We start from the raw sequence: 23,638 nt of genomic DNA on the forward strand, positions 1-23,638 counted from the left end.
TCATCTCTTCCGCTCATGTGCATGCTCCATTGTCCTCCTGGACTTTACTTGTAAACTCAAGTTCTAAGATAAAATTGTCAAGAATCTCAAAATGGTGACAGTGGAGCATTAAACTCAGCACTGACTGTTCTTCAATGTGTCCCCTGTGTGATAGCACAGTCTGGACTCCTGTGAACCTGCTCTACAGCTCTGTTCCTTACCTAAGTTCACATCCTGGTCTTAGGACATTTTGAATGTATGAACGTGAGAGTGTTAGTAAATATTATGGAAGCTCAGTTTTCTCATGTGTAAAATAAGAGTGCACATAGTGCTTGTTTTCAGCATTTCTAGAAAGCATTTATTTATTCAGTATCTATCATCGTATTGACCAACAGAAATATACTGTGAGTAAAAAAGCAGGTCCCAGCCCTGACTGGTATGGCACAATTGGTTGGGCATCATCCAACAAAGGTCACCAATTAGATTACTAGTCAGAGCACATGCCTGGATTGTGGGTTTGGTCCTAGACTGGGCATGTCTAAGGGACGTGTTCAAGAGGCATCCAATCAATGTTTCTCTCTCACATGGATGTTTCTCTTCCTCTTTTTCCTCCTCCCTTCCTCTCTAAAAATGAAGAAATAAAATCTTAAAAAAATAAGCCTGTTCCTGTATGCCTTTAAATTTTCTGCTACTCAACCTTTAGAACTCAATCTGTGATTCTTTTCCAGGTCTTTGCCCAACGCTAACCAACATGCAAAGTCCTTCCCTGATCATTCTGTCTGAAGTAAGATTCTGAGGTGGATCCCATTATACCCACCCCCTGGTATACTGTCCTTGTGCAGGTGGAACCTGTGATTCTATGAGATCCAAGTTCCATAATTAGGTTACTAACCCTTGGCAGAGTGGAGATTACTCTGGGTGGGCCTGACCTAATCAGAGTAGCCCTTAAAGGAGAAGAAGCAGTTACAGACATTGTCCTTCTGCCTCCACAATTTCCACATCTGCAGGGACTGAATTCTGTCAACAAACACATGAGTTTGGAAGAGGATCCCAAGCCTTGAATAGGACCTAGCCCTGGATGACTCTTTGACTACAACCTTGTGAGACTTAATCAGACAACCCAATGAACACAGGCCTTGATTCCTGACCATGGTTAATGTGAGATAATATATTTGTGCTGCTTTAAGCCACTAAGTTTATGGTGGTTCATTATGTAGCAATAGAAAACTAATATAATGTCTAAAATATACCCTCTAATAGCATCTCTGTTCCTCTTTTGTGTATCATTTTTCTTCATGGCATTTGTGCTACTTGAAGTTGTTTATGAAATTATTTCTTGTTTAGTCTGACTGTCCCACTGGTTGATAATCTCCACAAAAGAAGGAGCTCTGGCTCATTTACTGCTGCATTCCCAGCTCCTGAGAGCAGTTCTTGGCACCCAACAAGTGTCAATAAATATTTGGTGAATGAACTCATAAACAAATATGTGCATATTCAGGGTTTAGTTAATTTTAAAAACAATTCTTACATGTGTACTTCAGTTGAAGAAAACTTGGCATGTGGAATGGTGATTTATGTGTAAAAGAAGTTAGTGTTGGTTTTAATTTTCTAAAAGAGTATAAAATATGAAACAATTTATCAAAAAATGCAACTTAGCTGCAATATTTTAGGAGTGTATATATTGCACAAAGCAAGGTAAACCTGGCTGTTTAATAGCCTCATTACAGTTTCTTTTAACAAATGTTATTGCATTGTAACATCAAACACATAGGGGGCAGAAGACAGATGATACTGACAATGTGAACTTATTGTGGGGCATCTCAGGTAGAAAAGCATGTTGAATGGATGGAATAACTAAAGTGCTACCAATGCCATTTAATAGCTCAAAAATTACTTTAAAAATAGTTCAGCGATGGCAGTGCCCAGAACAATTTAATGAGTTATTTATAATTTTTTATAATGGTGAATTGCTTTATGAGTTAAAAAGTCATGTACAAATGCAAATGGACAAAATAAATGTGTCGATACACAATGCTCCCCCCTATTTCATCATTAGTGATGCTTGATGATATACTGGGATAGTCATTTTCACTAATTTTTTGAGGGGGGAATAAATACATAGCTAAAACTACAAACAAGAGAAATAAGAGACGTTTGCTGCTCTAAAAAGATGTTTTCCACTGCAGTGGAGCCCAGGGTGGGTGCTTTCCACTGGCCAGTCTGCTACTCCCCTTTGCTTCCTGCTGTGTACCAGCAGCAATGGCTGTGACGGCATAGATTTGTCCTGAAATCATGAGACATTTCTCACAATAGAGGTAGAGTTTACAAAGGCACGGATTTTCAGGTGTTGACTTTAAGCTGACTGCCTGGGCTACTTTGTTTAGCCTGCGGCCATGAGTAAGGGGAGCATGGTATCTGACAGTGGGAGGCAGCCCTGGAGAACATCCACCAGACCCCAGAGTATGAACACTCATTCCTGTTTTTTCCATATATGACATAAAATGATTTCTTTTGCTCAAAAAAAGAAAAAACAAAACAAAACACAAACAAACATAAGAATCTACTTGATAGAAGACAAGTATCCAGGACGGTTACTGGGAGGATAGAGTGTGGTCTTACCTGAGCAAAAACTTCATTCATGAGGATCTTGTGAGGATCTCAGTAGTTCTCATCTGTGAGTGGAGATCAAGGGACCTGATAAACACTATCTCAGCCAGGCGGTCACCGTTAACATTAGCAAGGAAGTCATATTGATAGTATATATACATGGGATATTATGCCATGAGTGATCTTCCTCCAAAAATCTCTTATGAGAAAAGAGAGTTTTCTCAGGCCACTCATGAGAAAAACAGCCAAATCTTAATTGAAAGACATTCTGCAATATACTTCATCAAAAGATAAATATACATACAAATGTATATACACAAACACCTATATAAAAATACATGTTTCCATATCTAAATTTATATATGTGTATGAGTGTATTTCAAGAATAATGATAAAGTGTGGTATTTTATTTTTACTAAAATATAGGTAGTTGGATAAATTTAAGTAACAGTAAAAAATGAACAAATTTTAGATTCAGAATGACTTTCTATTAAAGAATTATTGATGTGATTTTTAAATAACTTGAATTTCTGAAACTGACATTTTGTTACCTCCTTTGTGACAAGGTAATTATAATCCTTTCGATGATAACTTTCTAAAACACCTATAACTTCTTTTCTGATAGAGTAAGGTGTACATTTTTTTCATTAACAATTCTTTGTACTTAAAAATTATGGCTGATTTTCACATCATTAAGGACACATATTTTGCAAATAGTTATAAGCATACCTGCATTTTATAACATTTATAGTGAAAAATCTAACAAAATAAAATTTATTTCTCTCAATAAAATAATGACTGTATATATCCCTTATTCAAACTACTTTTGAATTCAATCAGAATCTTGCCAAAACCTGAAAAATATATTGCGAATATGTAGTCAGCCTTCTATGTAAATGCTCTGCTGTGTGCATGCACACACATACACATACACACAGAAACCAAACAAAACCAAAACTGATTTTTCCTAATTGTCTCTCCAAGTTTCAAACAAGTAGAAAAATGACACTATTTGTATTTTTAACTTCACTTTTCTATTTGGAAACTGGTCAATAAGGCATTAATTTCCTATGCGGCATATACTAAAACATGTTAATACCATTTCCACATTTTATACCACAACACAATATACTCACTATACATGATGCTGATATAATTGATTTGTAAAGTTAGGCAACACCTGAGATCAATATAAATAATTACATCTGATACTAAATTTTAGTTTAGTAAGTATGACTACAATGCACATTCTTTTAGAGCAATTACTGCATTGGGGAAGCAAACATATTTGGAATACAAATATTTTTAAGAATGCTATAGGTTTCAGAATGAGTCTCCAGAAATATATCGAAGAAACAAAATAAATGTTTTCAAATTACCTAAATTAGAAAACAGTTAATGGAGGTAGATTAATTTTTAATTTACAATTTAAATATATTTTTATATTTAATCCCCTCACCTCTTTTCACTAGCCTGCCAACCTTCCTTCACCTGACAGATGCCAGTCTGTTCTCTGTATGTGTCTGCTTCTATTTTGTTTGTTATTTTGTTCATTAGCCTCCACATATAAGTGAGATCACATGGCATTTGTCTTTCTCTGACTGGCTTATTTCACTTAGCACAATAAACTCCAGGCCCATCGACGTTGTAGCAGAAGGTAAGATTTCCTTATTTTTTACAGGTAAGTGGGGATGGAAACAGACTTGACTTTGCACAATGGGCATATGATGTAGTGTGCAGATGTTTTGTTGAGTTGTACACCTGAAACCATATGGTTTTATTAACCAATGTCACTGCAATAAATTCAATAAAAAGTAAATTTATAACAAATAAATAAATACTGAGCTTAAGGAGTAAAAAATATAATAAAATTTAAATATCAATGTCAAGTCCTTTTGCAAAGATTTATCATGAGAGATGTATACAATGAAAAATGAGAATAGCCTACTTTCTACTGGTGTACCAGTCATCATATGGCTGTGTGGTGAAATTGAGGGGTGATTGTTTTCTCTAAGCATGTGTTTTTCAAAACAACTGTAAATCTACTTTTTCCAACACCTGTATATTTATTATATTCTGTACATATATTATATGAAAAGAGAAAGCACGGTGTGTGTTCATGCATGAGAGAGAGAGAATTTGCATCTTTTTTCCTTTCATGTTTTTTATCTCCAGTTCATGGACCATAAATTCAGGATATTCCTGCTGTCGTGTCTCTGAGCTGCTGCTTTTTTGGCCACTTTTATTGATTTTTATTGTTTCCCATGAATTACACTACATTTCTGTAGGTTGAATTTCTTGCTTTGTTTTGTGACGTGTTGATCATTAAATTTCTTATAAGGATACGATAAACAAATGTGATAAACATATCTAAAACAAAACAAAGTTTAAAGTAGATGAACAAGAAATAATAGGATAACCAACAGAGAATATAAAGGAATTTCTGAATACAATTGGAAGAATATGAAAAGCTACAAGCAATTGGTTGAGTAGCTTTACATTCAAGTTTGCAAGTTACTCAACTACTAGCATCAGAGAAGGCCCTATGTGTTCATAATTGTTACAAAATACCTCTGTGCCAGGTGCAAGATTTATCTTCCTCTAAGATTAGTTTGTTCTGTCTTCTCTTAAAAGGTATTAGAAAGATCCATCATTGTCAAACACTTTGCTAAAAATGCAAATGCCTGCCTTTTCCTGTGTTTAGGGCCATAGGCAGTTCCAGCATCTAGGACTTCACTCCCTCACTTAGGTCCTCTGTTCCTAAAGAATGGCTCTATTATTCCCCAAACACACAGTATAAAAGCTTCCTTCTTTCACACTATTGCTCCAGAAGATAATCTAAAATGAAGTGTTTAGTGATCAATGAAAAGCAGTAATTTTTGTTTGAAGGGCATGTATTTTTAAATAAAAAGTATATTGCTCTGGCCAGGTAGCTCAGTTGATTGAAACATCCTCCTGATGGGCCAGGGTTATAGGTTTGATCTCAAGTCAGGACACATACAGGAGTCAACCAATGAATGCACAAAATATGCTTCTCTCTCTAAAATCAATAAAATTTTTGAGAAGTATAAATTGTTTTCCTTTAATAGAAAAGAACCTAGGGCAGATTTGACATTTTTAGTGCTGCAAAACTTGAGCAATATCTGTTGTTTCTGCTTCTTGGAATGCTGTGGGTTTTTCTGTTCGTTTTGGTAATTACTGTTTGTTTCTACCCTGTCTATACAGTAAACACAAATTAACCTCAAATCCTTGGTCACGGCCTAACTTACTATAAGTGAAAGAGTAACTTAGCATGTAGTTTATTCTCCTTCACATTATCGTTGCTTTTATCCTCTCTCTACCTTCACAGTATTTCATTTAAGTACATATCATTTTGGTATACTCTGACATACGTTGAATGAGTAATATACTCTCAATGTGGAGGCCTCTATATTTAAATTAAATAATTGAGTAGAATTTATAAAAACCCCACCTCCATACCATTACTTATAATCCACAAACAGATGGACAGTTTTTTGTTAGAATCATAAGGTTGCATTCTTATTTATTTGGAAAGGAAAAATGTAAAACAAAAATATAAATCTAATTAGAAACATGCTGATTTAGGATAGACTGTGAAGAAAAGAACTCCTGGTGGTCACTATTGCCTTCTCACTGATGCCCACTGCGCACTCCATGGTCTTGCATATCTGCACCCTGAAACAACTTATACTAACATGTAAGGCAATAACTCCAACATACAGCAAATATTCCACTCAAGGCATAGGACCAGGTATTTGGCTTTGAATATCTCTGTGCTCAGCCAGTGATTCTGGCTTAGCACTTGGTTGATTGGCATTACTTGCCAGGAGTCTAGCTTTCTACCATGCATTAACAGAATTGTTGGACTTTTTAGAGGGTCAGGGTAACAACATTCATTCTCATCACTTGGCAACCACAGTGAGACAAATACTATGTAGATTTTTTGCTTGAGCTGGTTCAAAGGTAAATAGTAGCTCTGAATATCAGGAAACTTACCAGTAAGTTGGTAAATTGTTAGACCCTCACGTTAGAGTGAAGAGGAAATGGAGGTGGCATGCATACACCGAAACTTCACTGTTCTGTAGGCACAATAATTTATTCTGACCTCAGAAATTGAGTCCTGCCTCCTGATGCTCTTCTACTGGTCCAGAAAATGTCAGGATTCCAGCTCAGCAGACTCTTTGCAGAAAAAAAGAAAATCCCTTGTGGTGAACCCTCAAAGGACACTGAATCCGAGGAGAGTCATCCAACCACTGCAAATGGAAAAAATTAATCCTTTGAGGAAGAGCTCCTCAAATCTTCTTTGCCACCTTTGGCAGGATTATGATCCTCTCATCCATCCATAATACCAGAGCAGCATGTGAACAATCTCAGGGCAGTTTCACATGGTATGATAACTACATCTTCATGCATCTGCCTCCTCCACTAGATTTTACTCCCTTAAACTTGTACTTGTAGATGTTTTCTTATACAAATTGAGAAAGTTTGGGTAATTTAGTTTTCATCTAGCCTATGCAAGGAAAGTGGTTTTCAACCTGGGATGCTCATCAGACTTTAGTATGGGGTTTTATAAAAATACAGATTTTTAGTCCTACTCCAGATTCACTGAGTCTCTTTAATTGAGATTTTTAGTATTGTCTTGATATTTCCTGACATATCATGCATATTATTTCTCATTATTATCATGTTACATATAAATATTTTTACACCATAAAAACTGTGCTTATTTATTTTGTGTGTATTTGATGTAACATCCTCTATTTTAGAATATAGGTTATATCATTATCCTCTGAGATATTAATTTAAAGCTTTCTCTTTTTTGGTAATAGTTTCACTATCTTGTTTTGCATGCCATGAAAACAACCAAATATATTTGTCAGTAACATTTTGTTATCAACTCACGTCAGATTTTTTATACTAAATGATATAAGTAACAAATTCACAATGGCCACTTTAAAGACATATTTAACTTTCTTAAGTTAGCTTAATTATGTTCAAACAATCGTTTTTGTTTGACTCTGATGCATTCATGAATCCTTTGCAATCTGTAACAGGCCACAGCATTTTCTTTCAACAAAGACCATGTAAGAGCCCATGGAAAAGGACTATACCAATACTTCTAAGTTCAAAGAATAGACTCTTGAGTGACTTTCAGATCCAGGCATAACTTGGAGAAACTACAGGTTTGGCTCCAGACCACTGCAATGAAGAGACTATTGCAACAAATTCAAACAATTTTTTGTTTCTTAGTTCTTATAAAATTATGTTTATAGTATATGATGTAGTCTAGCAGGTGTACAATAACATTATGTTAAAAAGTGTACATATCTTAATTAAAATTTTTTATTGATAAAAAATATTAATTCTCATCTGAGCTTGCAATAATTCGTAATTCTTTTGCTGGCACAGGGTTTTGCCTCCATTTTGGTGTGAACTCATTATCTGTGAAATATAAAGAAGTGAAGCACAATAAACTGAGATATGCCAGTATTCTAGTGGGCTGAGTCATAATATTCAGGACACTTTTAAATCAAGAAACAGGTCATTTCATGAGCCTGCTAACCCACACTCCAGCGAAATAAGAATTCACTGCATGAGGTTGAATAAATTGATGAGAAACATCTCATTGCATTTGCTTGTATTATTGTTGATATTGTTTTATGTTCTGTTTTATGAATATATAATGAAATTTTTCTCTGTGCCTCAAGCTATTTTTGACCAAAAATTTTGTAGACCCTGCTTTTGTAAACTGAAATGAAACCTTTTGAAGTTAGACCTGATTCTCATTGACTCCTTAAAGTTCAGAAACTTTTTAACCGTCCTTGCTTTTCATGGCCATGTGCTATTTGCACAGGTACAATAAGAACCTGTGCTCTTTTTAATTAGGACATAATTTGGAAAATTAGTTATGCAAGCAGGACATTTCCTGAAATGTCATACTTGCAAATGTTGCTTATTAAATCAGGTGTAACTGGTCACTTCTAGAGAACTAAGGTTGAGTTTTTTAGAGTTTGTGCTGACAAAGCCTTCCCAGATAAAGTAGCCTGTGAAGGGTTCAGACCAAATCGCTTCAGAATGTGCCACTAATTTGAGCTATAGATAATCGAGAACTCTAAAAATGCAGAAAGAGCTTATAACCTCTTCTTTAACTCCCTCAAATGATTTAGATAAAGGGCCTGGCCCAGGAACTATATTTTTACCATAGATAATTACAAAGATACAGGTTAGGTGTGGTGGGATAGGGGAAGCTAGGCAGGAACTGGACATCCAAGTTCTCTCTGTATCCCATTGTCTCTGCAAGGCCAAGCAAACATTTGTTTACTGAATATTTGCTCTTCCCATACTCCAGTGCATCATCTTCCTTCCCTTTGAAGACTTAGACCTCTACCCTCCTTTCTCCTTTAGCTCAGAATTACATGTAAGCCTTTTTATCCTGACTTCCTATGATTTTTATAGTCATGGGCCCCCAAAGTCCTCTGTGTGTATGTAATTAAATTTGTTTTTTTCTGTTAATCTATATTACGTTAATTTGATAATTAGACCAGCGAAAGAAACTAGACAGAATAAAAAATTTTCCCCTCCAATGCCTGTTATTTGGCTTATAGGGCCAGACCTTTCAGAGGTGGTAATGAAATAAGGTATGTAGTGAAAGGGTTTAACCTGTAAGGGCAACAGGGACTATCAAGGAGATAATAAGAGCAACTTCCAATGGATTTATGGCTTAGAACCAGCAGAAAACCAGCTTGATCTAACATGGTGACAAATGTTACCTCATGGTGAGTGCTGGCCTTATTATATGCTCATTGTAATACATCAGCACGATGAGGAATTCAAATGTTGGAAAATTTTAGTTTCAGGTGTTAGGAAAGAAGCTTAGTAATCGATGTATATAAAAAAGCTATTGTTTCAGGAACTGAAGGTATGATCCACTTTGACTCCAGGAGACCATAAACAGTTCCATCTTTGTGCCTCAGGAAGACTGCAAGCCATCAAAACGGTTTCAGAGTGATTATCCTCCAGGAAGAGGTGTCACCCACCCAGGGCACAGATAAAGACCACCACCTGGGACACAGATGAAAGAATGCTGCAGCTTTTATCTGATTAACTTTACCCCTGAATTCAAACCCCTTATCTACATTTTTCTTCTCCTTATAAAAATGGTTGCTTTAAAATAGAATTTAAGATGGTCCATTAGGGCACAAACCCATCCTTCTTCATACCTGAGACGATCTCTCTGACCATCTGAATAAAACGCCTATAAAGATTTAATCCCCAACTCCACTTATTGGGTCTGGTAGGTGACAAGCAGTTTTCAAGCATGCTAAATGACACACCTAGAGCCACCAAGTTCGGAAACAATAAGTCCTAAAAGGCAAAAAAGAAAAATGCCTGACAGAGTTATTCTGAAAAGTCTCCATCCCTTTTCTGGAAAAATTCTGATTATTTCTCCCTCTTTTTGAATGCTTTATCCTTGATTAAAGGAGCCAAAACAGAAGAAGTAAATCCCACTAAGGAGGGCTGCTTTGCCTGTGGAGTAGTCTTTGTCCCACTGCTCTACTAATAAACTCTCTTTCACTTTATGCTGCCTCTATGTTGAATCCCTTCCTTTGCAAAACCAAGAACCCACAGTGTGTCACAGACCTTAGGGTGTCTGAGCCCTGGGAACCTCTGCAGCTGTAAGAGAGTCACCTCTGTGTCAGGCCAGGATCCTGGGATATTTTGGGGAGTTTGAGAAAATAAAATAATGCCCAGATGTACAGGTACTTGAAGGAATAAATTGTGAGAGATAAGTTTTTTATTATAATTCCCTATACTAGATATAGTATACAATAGCAGCTTTTAAATGTCCAATCTTTTTAAAATTATTTTTATTTTTAAATATATTTTATTGATTATGCTATTACAGTTGTCCCATTTTCTCCCCTTCACTTCCCTCCACCCTGCACACCCCCTCCCACCACAGCCCCCCACTTTATTTCATGTCCACAGGTCATACATACAAGTTCTTTGGCTTCTACATTTCCTATATTATTCTTACCCTCCCCCTTTCTATTTTCTACCTACAATCTTTGCTATTTATTTTCAGTACCTTTTCTCCCTCTCTCCCCCTCCAACTCCCCTGTTGATAACCCTCCATGCAATCTCCATTTCTGTGGTTCTGGACCTGTTCTAATTGTTTGCTTAGTTTGTTTTTGTTTTTGTTTTAGGTATGGTTGTTAATAATTGTGAGTTTGTTGCATTTTACCATTCATATTTTTAATCTTCTTTTTCTTAGGTAAGTCCCTTTAACATTTCATATAATAAGGGCTTGGTGATGATCAACTCCTTGAACTTGACTTTATCTGAGAATCACTTTATCTGCCCTTCCATTCTAAATGAAAGCTTTGCTGAACAGAGCAATCTTGGATGTAGGTCCTTGCCTTTCATACTTCTTTCCAGCACCTTCTTGCCTGTAAGGTCTCTTTTGGGAAATAAGCTGACAGTTTGATGGGAACTCCTTTGTAGGTGACTGTCCCGTTGCCTCTTGCTGCTTCTAGGATTCTCTTCTTAATTTTAATCTAGGATAATGTAATGATGATGTGCCTTGGTGTGTTCCTCCTTGGGTCCAACTTCTTTGGGACTCTCTGAGCTTCTTGGACTTCCTGGAAGTCTATTTCCTTTGTTAGATAGGGGAAGTTCTCCTTTATTATTTGTTCAAATAACTTTTCCACTTGCTCTTCCTCTTCTCGTTCTGGTAACCCTATAATTCATATGTTGGAATGTTTAAAGATGTCCTGGAGGTTCCTATGCCTGTCCTCATTTTTTTGAATTATTGTTTCTTTATTCTTTTCTGATTGGATGTTTCTTTCTTTCTTCTGGTCTGCACCATTGATTTGAGTCCCAGTTTCCTTCCCATCACTATTGGTTACCTGTACATTTTCCTTTATTTTGCTTGGCATAGCCTTCATTTTTTCATCTAATTTGCAACCAAATTCAACCAATTTTGTGAGCATCCTGATCACCAGTGCTTTGAATTGTACATCTGATAGGTTGGCTATCTATTCATTGCTTAGTTGTATTTTTTTCTGGATCTTTGATCTGTTCTTTTGTTTGGGCCATTTTTTTTTGTCTTGACATGACTGTTATATAGTAAGGACTGGACCTTAAGTATTCACCTGGGCAGGGCAACCTTTGTGGCTATGTTACGACACTGTATGTGGGGCAGGGGTTCGAGAAGGAACAATATGCTTGCTCTGTTCTCTACTGGATTTCAGTCACTTCTCCCACTTCCCACAAGCAAATTGGGCCCTGTTGGTGCTGCTTCTCATGTGGGTGGATTTGTGTACATTTTAGGACCCTGTAGGTCTCTCCAACGAACTCTCCTGTGAGGCTGGGAGTTTCTCCCACTGCCTCAACCCCTACAGGTGTTTTCAATCAGTGGTTTGAGGATTTATTTTCCCAAGCTGGGGCCCTGGGTTGTACAGTCTGTCCTGATCCCCAGTTGTTTTTCCTGTTTTATTGAATGTGGGACCACCCAGTTCACAATCTGCTGCCTTGCCAGCCCCACCCACTGTTGCCTTGCCAGCCAGCTGCAGTCTTAAGTGCCCCACTTTACAAGCCCCTAACTCACTGGGTCCTCCAGCCACCTCCTAACTGTGAGTGCCTCTCTGCCCAGCTGCCTGTCTCTGCCCCTTCTACTGGTCTGGTTGAATGTGTCTTGTTTAACTCCTTGGTTGTTGGGCTTCCATACAATTTGATTTTCTGTCAGTTCTGCTTGTTTTTTGTTTTTAAATTGTTGTTGTCCTTATTTTGGTTGTGCGAGGAGGCACAGCGTGTCTATCTATACCTCCATCTTGGCCAGAAAGCTTCTACATGGAAATCTTTAGCACTGTAAACTTAAGAAGTCCTGTGTGGTAAATTAATATTCAGCATTTGTGTAAATAATGAGGCCAGATCTGATAAAGAAAGGCTTTTTTTGTAATCAAGAATAAGCTTTCTTAGAAATTCTATTTTATTGAAATGAGAGACAGTAGGGGGAAGTGTATACTTCAATGTACAACTTTACATGTTTAGAACACATCCTATGGATTACTGTATTTGATTCTGATTATGTGAGGACTTTGTGTTTTCATTGCTTTTGAGCTATTTTCCAGCTCTGAAAGTCATAGATACTAACTGCTGTTAAAGAACAAAAATTCGACTGCTCTGAGAAGTTGTGTGAAGTGGAATAACTTGGGAGGCAGAGGAGGAGGGTCGGGGAGGTCAAGAGAAAGCACTGCTTCAGGCCAGGTCCTCTTCTTTTGGGAGGAGGGAAAGACAGAGATTTTACCATCAGATAACCACACTAGGGCTAATTAGGAAGCTTCAGATTGACTGATAAAACTCACATTTCTGGGAAGGGTTGAAGTTGCAACTGTTTGCTGTCCTGGAGCAAATGACTGCATTTTGGGCTTGTCATTTTTTAAAATACACTAATCAAAGTAATTCATAATAGTAGACATGCAAATGAATTCTGGTGGAAAGTCAGTTGGCATGTGTCCTTCAAGGTGGAATAAGCCATATTTATACTCATTTAATGTCAACATCCCTATCTATAAATGTATCATTTACATGGGCTCTCCCTTGAACTGATTAAATCCTTTCCCTGGTTCTTTTTATTAAAAATAAGTTAAACAAGCTCTTTAATAAGTGTTCATTTTATGTCTTTGTAAGAACTGTAATGTTACGTTTTTTTGAAGATTAGTCTTTAACAAGATTTACAGTCTTGTGTGGGAGAGACACAAATAAATTACACACAGTATAATGAGTTATGGCATTAGTTACAGCTCCCATAGAAACCTGAGAAAAACTTTCTACCCTCCATAATTTAGAAAGTGATATTTTAATGCTCAGGAAGGAAATATTTAAACTAAAATTAATGAATGAGTTAAATCTTTTTATTTCTTAAAACTCCACATCTATGCATACTTATTTGTTTTATTGCTTTCATGTGTATGTGTCGTTGCCCAGCTCAACTTCCATTCCTGGGGGCATACACATGTCTCATAAAAGTGAAAATGATGTGTCGAAGGGGATGTATTAAAAAAAAAAAGAGTCAATCCTCTGTCACTTCTAATCACTATCCTGTTGTCCTATAAATGTAAACAGTTAATTCTCGAATGGACACATAAAATATTACTTTAAGCATGATAAAAATGGCAAGTGTATGTCACGTCCATAACACTGGTAAAGCAAGCTGGTGAAAATGGAACCTTAGAATGCATTTTATGTTTACATAAAACCCTTAATTCTAAATCCTAATCCAACAAATTTACAAAGTTAATTCTCCATTCTTAACAAACATTTGAAAGACGGTATTTCACTATAATTAATATATGCAAAATCCCTTATCCATTCATTCTACTTATTCTATGTCATTAACTGGTTAGGTTTTTATTGTGGTTAAGCATTTCCGTCAATTGTGTTTCTGACACAGTTTCCCTAAAACCAGATTTCTGATCTGCTGGCTCTTCACACAGTATACAATAGGGTTCATCAATGGAGGTACCAGGAGGAAAACATCAGCCATGAGAACCCTAATAATTGCGGAACTGCGTTTGGCAAACCGGTAGATAACAGCAAGGGAGATAATGGGAACATAGAAGATGAGTACAGCACAGATATGAGAGATGCATGTATTGAAGACTTTGAACCTTTTTTTCTGTGATGCTATGCTCAATACTGCTTTCAGTATCAGTATGTAGGACATGAAAATAAATGTTAAGTCTAAGATTCCTGTGAGAGCCACAAATAAGCCATAAATGACATTGATCTTGTTGTCAGAGCAAGCCAGCTTCATGACATCCTGATGTAGGCAGTAGGAATGAGAAAGGATATTTTTCTTACAGTACCTAAGACGTTTCAGGGTGAAAGGGAAAGGGAGGGTCAACAAAACACTTTTGAGAGAAAAAGCAACCCCAATTTTGGTGATTCTGACACTGGTCAGAATGGAGGTATATCTCAGAGGGTTGCAAATGGCAATAAAGCGATCAAATGACATGATGAGAAGTACCGATGATTCCATAGCTGAGAATCCATGAATGAAAAACTCTTGGGCAATACAGGCATCTGGGGAAATTCCTGGAGCATTGAACAAGAATATCCTTAGCATGGTAGGCAGAGAGGAGAGGGACAACCCTAGGTCAGAGACAGCCAGCATGGAAAGAAAATAGTACATGGGTTCATGAAGAGAAGTCTCTGTTTTTATGAAAAATAAGATGGTACAGTTCCCCAGGAGGGCAATAAGGTAAATGAGGCAAATGGAGATGGAGATCCAAATGTTGGCAGGCTCCATCCCTGGGATTCCAGTCAGGAAGAAGGTAGAAATTTCAGAAGTGTTGAAGATATACATGCCAGGAATATAAGGGAAGCAAGATGAGAGAGGCTCAAGAGAGGCTTCCTGCAGTGCTCTAAATAGAGTGGCTCAAATGCCTCACTCTATCTTATTGTAATCATTGAGGTCTTAGGAATCCAAATGATATACATATAATCCTTACATATAAACCTAAATGAAAAAAATAGGGAAGCAGGCATCAATATCCAACTAAAAACAAAAACAGAGAAAAGGAAAACAAATTGTTATCAAAATGGAACCTTGATGTGGATTACAACAGACATGGTTATAATAGATATGGATTATAACAGATATAAATTCTATACGAGGACTGATCAATCAACTAAAATGCTTATGAAGGCGTCTATTATCCAGTTCAAGACTTGAGGCTTTTTCTTTTATTATGGAAATATTACAAGTTATGTACCATTAAGAATTTAAAAAAATTTTCATACGTTTCCATAAAATTCAGAGACAACATATTTTATTCAATGTCCTCTAATGTAAACATAGGTTTTATTTCCTTTCTTCAAACCTTTTTAATGTCTCTCAAAAATGGTTGGTCATATCATTTCATTCATAGGAATTTTTATATTTTTGTAATATTTATTCTTAGAATTCTATGAATTTGTTGCTATTATTTATAGGATCATTTATTCTCTGTTATTTTCTCAATGATTACTAGTCATATAAGGGCAATGTTACAAATTTTTGTTGCTAAAATCTGTTGTCAGTCCATGCTGGTCATTCTCTTTTGTATCCTCCCTTCCTACCATGGATCCCGAAATGATTCTGCGTCTTCTTTCATCCCCTTAACTCTGTATACACTTCCATAAAGAAACCCTTCAAAAAACACTCCTCAATTGACTTTTCATGGACACGTATCTCTTGCTGGTTGGTTCATATCTTTCATTCTTTTTAGTTAAGATTTTTACTCCCCTCTTCTAGTATGTAGGATGTTCTTTTTATTATAGTGTTCTGCAGTTCAATGCGTAGTACACAAATGAGATTTATAATTAACTTATTTTGCTTGGAACTTAACAAACTCAACCTGAAAATCAATGCATTGAATATTTCTTTACTCTTGAATATTCTCTGCCATTATGACTTTTAACATTTTCCATTCAACAATCTTGGAAAATCTTGAATTTTCTCTTTTGAACTTTCTGCTTAGGTTGCTTTATGTTATCGAATTCTCTGGGGTTTTTTTGTTGCATTTTAGTGCATTCTTTAGTACTACTTTCTTAGTTAATAATTCTGCATTTATGTCTGATCTGAAATATATTCCAGTTATTGAGTTTTATTTCAATTACTCCTTTTCTAATGGAGGTTATTTTGATAAATACCAGTTTTGATCTGAAATGTATTCCAGCTATTGAGTTTTATTTCAATTACTCCTTTTCTAATGGAGGTTATTTTGATAAATAACCTTCTATTTCATTTTATATCTAATAATCCTCTGATGATTTTTATTCATTTTATTGTTATTATACCACATTTATTTTTTGAAGACTTAAGTATGCTTACTTCAAAATTTACTTTAGGTAGTTTTACTATCTTCTTTCCTTATGCGCATGTATGTATTCTTACTAAAATTGTAGTTTCTTTCTTGGTTTTAGGCTTCATATTTGTTTTAGAATATTACTGGTACTCTCATCTTGAGTGGACATTTTCTTTTTTGCTTGATGATTTTTGTTCAGGCCCCATGATTAGATGTGGTAGTTGGCTTTTCCTTCCTTACTTCCTAAAGTTTTTCTATTACACTATGCATTTTTATAATGGTTAGTGGGATCTTGTTTCAAAAGATAATTTAGTACAATTTTGATCATTTTTCCCCCCAGATATCTCAAGACTAGCTTGTTATATGAAGCAGATGTGGCCTATGACAATAGCTATATGTACCCTCCATGTGGGTTAACAGCTTCATGTCCTTCAGACTAGTCCCTTATCAAGTACGGAACACTATCATGCTGAGTCCCACACAGTTGCTAAGCTGTCAATCACCAATATGGCTTCAGACCAGGAGCCAAATGGGTTTGTGGATATAGCCTCCGCACACAACTGTGTTTTTAGATACTGCAGCTCATAATACCCACCTGTCTATCAATTATATATTTTCTATCTATTTTTCTATCTAAGGAGCCTGGCAATGTCTTTTTTCTATCATTTTTATATTATTATATCTATTATTGTAACATGTTTAGTGGGAAGTGAAAATTGATATATCTGATTCTGTTCACTATACTATATTGCAGCGATTTTCAAATGGTGTGCTACAGCAAGCACACGGGTGTGCTGCAAGAATTTGTAAAACATCCAATACCTGGCTCTTTAGTCAAGGGCACTGTACTCCTTTCCCTCAGACTGTTAAATAAAATAATTACAACAGTAGACAAAATTAAGTCAACACAACAGTAGCTGCCCATCGTGAAAGAATCCAAATTATGCCTATTCTTTGTCTGATTGGCAAAAAAATATATTTTTAGTATGTTTCAGGATTTTAGTAATTAGTTTATGTGTGCCATGAGATGAAAAAAGATGACAATCACTGCTATATTGAGTAAAATCCCCCATCAAGACTGAGATATAATTTTCAAATACAACCTTATATTTGAGTTATGTTAGAGCTTATGTTCAGAAAGAATTGTTGAAAATTATTTGGTCTTTTGCTATTTGTAAAGTAATGAATTTACTAATTTACCCAATGTTATTGTTCACTAGAGCTAATTGCAGGTTTCACCAACAATCGTTGTCATGAGGGATATTGATAATATTTCTCAGATCTGAAAAGTTTAGGCACTTTTTTAGTTCTACTGTTCTTATCTTAATTACAACTTTGACTATTTTGATACAATTATTCTGTTGTTAATGCCAAATTCTTAAAAACTCATCTTCCTTTTCTTTTTGACTACTTCTTTTATGTAATTTTCTCTCAGGCTATCTCAAGTTCTAATCATCACAATCTACCACACTCAATTGTTTCTGGGCTGTTGCTGTTGCTTTGTGGATTTTTGCTGCCTTCAGAATGAATATTCTGGGCTTAACCCCACCTCCAAATTTCTACACTTATTTTCCTGTACCCAAAGTCCTTCCATTTCCAGGTTGTCTGTAAACATTTTAGTGATATTAATTCCCCTTTAAATGGGCATGTCAAAGAGACAGACAGACAGACAGAAAGGAATGTCTAGCAAGCTCTAGATCATGCAATAAATTATATGCATTAAAAAGAAAAGAAAAAGGTTTTCCTTTTTCTGGTGTTGGATATTTTTCACCTTATTTGGAAGATTCTCATGCAAATTAATAGAAGGCATCACTGCAACCAAAACCACTGTGATATCTGTCTGCCTACACATTAATCCAGTTGTGTTACAGGGTACAGCCATCAATAGGGGCTATCTGTTAGACCTGGTATCTTCCAGTTCCTGAAATGTGCTTCTGATACTGAGTCTGGAAGAAGTGAGGTAAGTGTTTAAGGAAAATTTCAAGTGTTACTTCCACAGGGCTTGTGCAAGAATCTTGTCTGTTCAGTCTGTGTAACTGTGCCACTAAATAGTTATTGGAAGCTCTTTCTTTCCAGGACACATGGCATCAAAATATGCTTAATGTTAACATTTGTTTAAGCCAAGTGAGATGTTTGAGAAGAATACTGATTTTCCTCTTCCACCACTCACCCAGTTCAGGCTTTATTTCATCCTTCCAATAATAAATCTCATTAATCACTTCATGTTTATATCAGCTCTCTTAATAAAATAAAACATACTTAAGAGAAAAATGGAGTAATAAGAATTTTTAACCAGCACTCTATGTACTCTTCATTATCAACCTCTACTTCTCCCAAACTACAAAAAAGTATCTCTTTTTTTTAGAAAATACTATCTTTCTAGGAAAGCTATATAATACTGCTTTAAAGTGTGATATTTTAAAAGAGTTTCCAGGAAAGCAGAACACTGTATAGAAAATTTTCTAGTATGTTGTTTTCATCTCAGAAGGACCTACTGAAACCCAGTTGTCTAGTTTGAAAAATATTTTAAAATGCAGCTTAAATAACAAGTACAGAATGTCTTTAAATAATAGAATTAGAATAAAGTTCACAACTTATATGGGAGTTGTTAAATGAAATTGTTATCCTATTCTTTATATTAAAAGTAGAGCAATACCTAATGTAGTCAGAATGATGTTATCAGGACTGTTTCTGGTCTTGAGTATATCCTGAGATTGAAGTAAATATTAAACAGCAAAAAATCATAACAAATTATCAGGGATAAAGTTTTGATTAATGAGGTCCACAATTACAACACGAAGGTTTTCCAATACTTACCAAAAAGTTTGCAACTGTATTTATAATTCAGGTCAAAAATGAGATGAACCCAGGAAGAAGTTATCCCCAATCCCAGTTGTTAGGGACAAGGGTGAACTGTGACAGCCCGATTCTAGTCCTTCTACTTGGACACTTTTTTAGTGTAACAAAGGCCTCTGGGGATGGCAACTCAGGAAGCTGTACCCAGAGGAGCTAAAAAGCCCACAGGCAGGTCCTGAAATGAGTTCAGGGAATTCCCATTATGCATATGAATTAGCCACTTATGGTGAATACCACACGAGGCCTCCCCGTTCCAGCAAACAGAATTAATTGATCTCTTACCTGAAATTTCAAGCCCCTGTATGTGCTCTTCTGGAGCAGTTGCCATTTTATTTTTCCAGGTCATAATGTTTGTCCTATAATTAGGTTTTCAGATTCATTTTGCTACTTGCTGATAAAAGCAATTTATACCTTTCAAAATGAATGGTTAGTTTTTTCCTCATGTTCAAGAGCAGTTGAATTTTTCTTTAAGAGGCTAGTCTATATGTCCTTTAAAATGTTCTTCTATATGAAAGAATATAGCCTTTTATTATGATGTACTTTGCAAATAAGTTTTCCTTTTGTGTCACTTATATTTGCCTTTGCTAATGATGATGTCATAGGCTGGGTACCCTTTGAATCAAATGCTGAAGTCAACATTTGTATGCAGAAGTCTCTTTGGAGAGTACACATAGGTTAATACCTACAGAAAGAGAAGGAAATAGAGCTGTGAAGGGAGAAGTTGAACTCCACGTGATTTTAACAAAAGCTTATCAACCCTGCAGGATCTCTGGAGCTAGGGTGACCCTTTAGAATTGTCCCGAATTGACAAAAGGGAAAATAAACTAATTGAAAACTAAAAAAAAATAATAATAAAAAATAAAAAGCTGTGCAAGTTAAATGAGTATGCAATAAGTATGTACTATATGTATTCTCACAGTCATAAAATTATGAATATTATTTGTATATTTTCAACTTTTAGAGAAAATTTGAGAAGTTTATCTGTTAAGAAAACAACATAAACAATCTAGAAGTTTAGTACCTCAACAGACTAAAAAACATAGTCCATTGAGGGAAAGTTTTTGGACACAAATATCCTCATTTTACTAATTGAAGAGTAGAGATTTAGTGCTTATATTTCTTTGGATGAGAAATGCAACTAAAAGTATATTGTCTAACTGCTTACCATCATGAATAAATCAACCAAAATAATGATATAAACATACTAAGAAGGATAGAGATTTCTGGTTTTCCAGTTTCAGAGGTGAGGAGTTTGAAAGTTATACCACATTGCTACCAAGTTAAAAAAAATGAACCAACTAAAAAAATAGCAACTTTTCTAAGATCGGTATAAGAGTTGAAGATGCAGTACAAAGCCCTGCCTGCAAGATAGCGGAGACAGAAGAGTCAATACAGCGAGTCACAGCTTACTGGAGCAGATACTCACCAACAGAAACCACCTCAGGAACCAATGTTGGGTTAGGAAAGCCTGAAGTGTGGTTGACAAACTTTCAGAGGTTCTGTTTGGAAGCTGAGAGCTAAAAACACCAGGGGACACAGGGGAGCTCCAACTGTCTGATAAATTTACCTCCAGAAGTTTATACAAATTCCCAGAGTAAGTATAAGAGAAAAATCTCCTTGTGCCTACAGCAAAAAGATGGGAAAATGAATCATTCTGAAATATAAATATACTAGAGCACTCTCTTCTTAACAAGTCCTGCCCACACAAGAAACTAGTTAACCTGAGCTTAAGCTGCTGTGATATTGCCTGAACCAAACTGACAAAGATGAAGAGAATACTCAACTTTAGTCAGCTAGAGCCTTGCACATGGGAAAAGAGAAATACCCAACTCAAGCCTACTCTAACCATTTGGTTGCACTTGAAGGAGGAGAAAAAGAAAACTAAGAAACATTTGTGAAGTTCCAATATTTCCAAAGATGGTGCTCCGAATACAAACTGAAGAAGCCTCTGTCCTTTATAAGTTTACAGTGTAGTTTATAGGCCTACAAACATAAGGATATTTAATTTATTGACAATTCTGAGACAGAATTTCAAGAATAAGTAAAATAGAAGAACTACATTTAACAGGTGACTCTGATTGTGCCCCTCCATGAGAACAGAATGAACTTCACTTCTATAACCTAGACCTGTCTAGACTAGATGAAGGAAGCCGAACTCTAATTGGCCACTTCAGATGGACAGAAGAAAAATGAAGAAACCAGGAATGGAGAAAAAAAGAAAAACTCACAATGGAAGAGTGCAGGTGAATTTGGGGATTTCATGAGTGTGAAGGGTTGTTTCTGAGAAACTAAGGAGACATAAGAGATTGAAAAAGAAAGTTTTCACATCTCTTTTTTCTATTGCGATGGGCTTAGAATAACTTTTAGTAACTTTTGAGAGTTAAGCATTGTTTCTTTCATTATGACTCCACTAAGTTTAGATCCCAAAGTCTGTGAATTTATTCAGACTAAAGAAGTGTGAAATATACATCGATGGTATAATGATGGATATCACCTAGTAAAAATAAGCAATATGTCCTATTTAATAAAATCTGATGTAGAGTTAACCAGATATGGATGCAGATTTTAACATTTTTATCATCTCCATGAAAAGGTTTGTATATTTCCTGAGCCTCAGCCCATTCATCTTTGAAATGATGGCCTGTCACCATGAAATTTCAGTGAACAAATTCATATTTTACAAAGGTGAAAGAGGCTATAAGAAATAAATTGTCCATACACCACACCTGCCTAACAGTGAACATCTGTAGTTCCTTAAGCAATCCTAACTGCACCTTGCCTTTTTCATATTTAGGATGTTCTCTCCTCTAAGTTTATCATGGATGATTTTGTTCTTATTAATTCTTAAGGTTGAGTGTCCATTATTTGCCTATATTTTAAGAATACAACTTCCTTCTTTTATAATATTGGCAAGTTTATATAGCACTTTCACATTAAAATAACATCAACAACATCATTATGAATATGCTCATCTAATCACGTATCTTACCACTTATAGTCCTTCATGTAAAAAAGATGTAACCTTTGGTACCTTATTATGATCTACATTTTTCTTGTATTTATATTAAGAGGTATAATTAGTGCATGATAAAAATACACAGATATGAAGAGTACAGTGTAATGAGTTTTGAAAAGTAAAACCATCTTTATTACCCTGACTCTAGTCAAGAAATAGATAATCATTGCCTGATAAAATTCCCTTGTGCTCTTCTTGTACCATTTATTGTCTCCCCTCTGCAACAGAGCAAATCATTGTTCTGGTTGCTTTCTATAAATTAATTTGCCTTTTGTTGAACTTCATGTATATAATCATGATCTCACTTCTTTAATTCAATAATGTTTTGATGTTGCCTATGTTGGTAATTTGTTCCCTGCTGTTGCTCACTCTATCTATCTGTTATCTTTCTCTCTGTGTGTCTATCTATTTATCATCTATCTATATCATCATATACACATGCTTAATTTTGTTTACTCCAGTTGATGTAACATTTTGGTATTGAATTTGAAATGAATTTATCTAGTCATTAACTGACTTTATGTTGCTTATCATATTTGAATCCAATTTTTTAATCTATAAGAGTGTTACATTGTTACCTTACTCAAGGCATAAATATAGGTTTGTATTATAATTGGTTTTCTTGTCTATTTTTATAAGTTCAATAATTTTCCACTTTTATCCTTAATATCTGTTGTTTAATTTTTGTTTTTACCATAGGGCCAAGGCCCAAAACTCTGGCTTCTAGCACTTCTTGCCACCAGGCTAACATTAAATTGTGAATGTAGCCTTACACTAAGATTGTGGTTGGTACAGTCCTTACACCTCTCACCACTCCTCAGTGCCAAATATTGCCAGTGCAGAGAACCATCAATTAGTTGTGGTGTTTGTCCAAGTCATGAAGAAATGAGGGATGGGGATATAGAGCAAAGGGCTATAATACTCCATAGGAGTAACTGATGGGAATTGCATTACCCTAAAAGAGCATGGTGGGTTTTCAAAGTATAAGAGAAGGCAAACCAATTTGATTTATTGAGCCTGTGTCTGCAGGGACAATAGGACTTGATGATACCGTGCTTAGGAAACAGGCACCCCTGGAAGAAGGAGAAAAAATATGATTACAATCAGTTGTTGGGAAGAAATTCAGGTGGGGTTAGGGACCTGGAGGTTTGGGGGTGGGTCGTAAGTAGTGACTACCCCTCCTTGCCCCATCTATTCTCTATTTCCATTCTCTTTACAGAGTGATTTTGTCCTATGTGGTTTATCTGGAAAAATTGGCAGGAGTAAGAGAGAGGGAGGTATGGGTCACTGGTAAACTCTGTTCTCT

General features: G+C 35.7%; 1 protein-coding gene across 1 annotated transcript; it reads right to left on the minus strand.

Annotated features, from left to right (window-relative positions):
- Positions 1-14,041: 14,041 nt before the first annotated feature.
- LOC119055772 (olfactory receptor 51A7-like) lies at positions 14,042-14,977 on the minus strand. The gene has a single exon (XM_053671451.1). It carries the CDS (start codon positions 14,975-14,977, stop codon positions 14,042-14,044), a length of 936 nt encoding a protein of 311 aa, XP_053527426.1.
- Between the last annotated feature and the right edge of the window lie 8,661 nt (positions 14,978-23,638).

Source organism: Artibeus jamaicensis, unplaced genomic scaffold (genome assembly GCF_021234435.1).
Source record: "Artibeus jamaicensis isolate MK-2021 breed Jamaican fruit bat unplaced genomic scaffold, CSHL_Jam_final contig_69, whole genome shotgun sequence".
NCBI lineage: Eukaryota > Metazoa > Chordata > Mammalia > Chiroptera > Phyllostomidae > Artibeus > Artibeus jamaicensis.

Excerpts from the sequence above, each read along its gene's own strand:
- LOC119055772 (XM_053671451.1), bottom strand. The coding sequence starts at position 14,977 with ATGTATATCTTCAACACTTCTGAAATTTCTACCTTCTTCCTGACTGGA.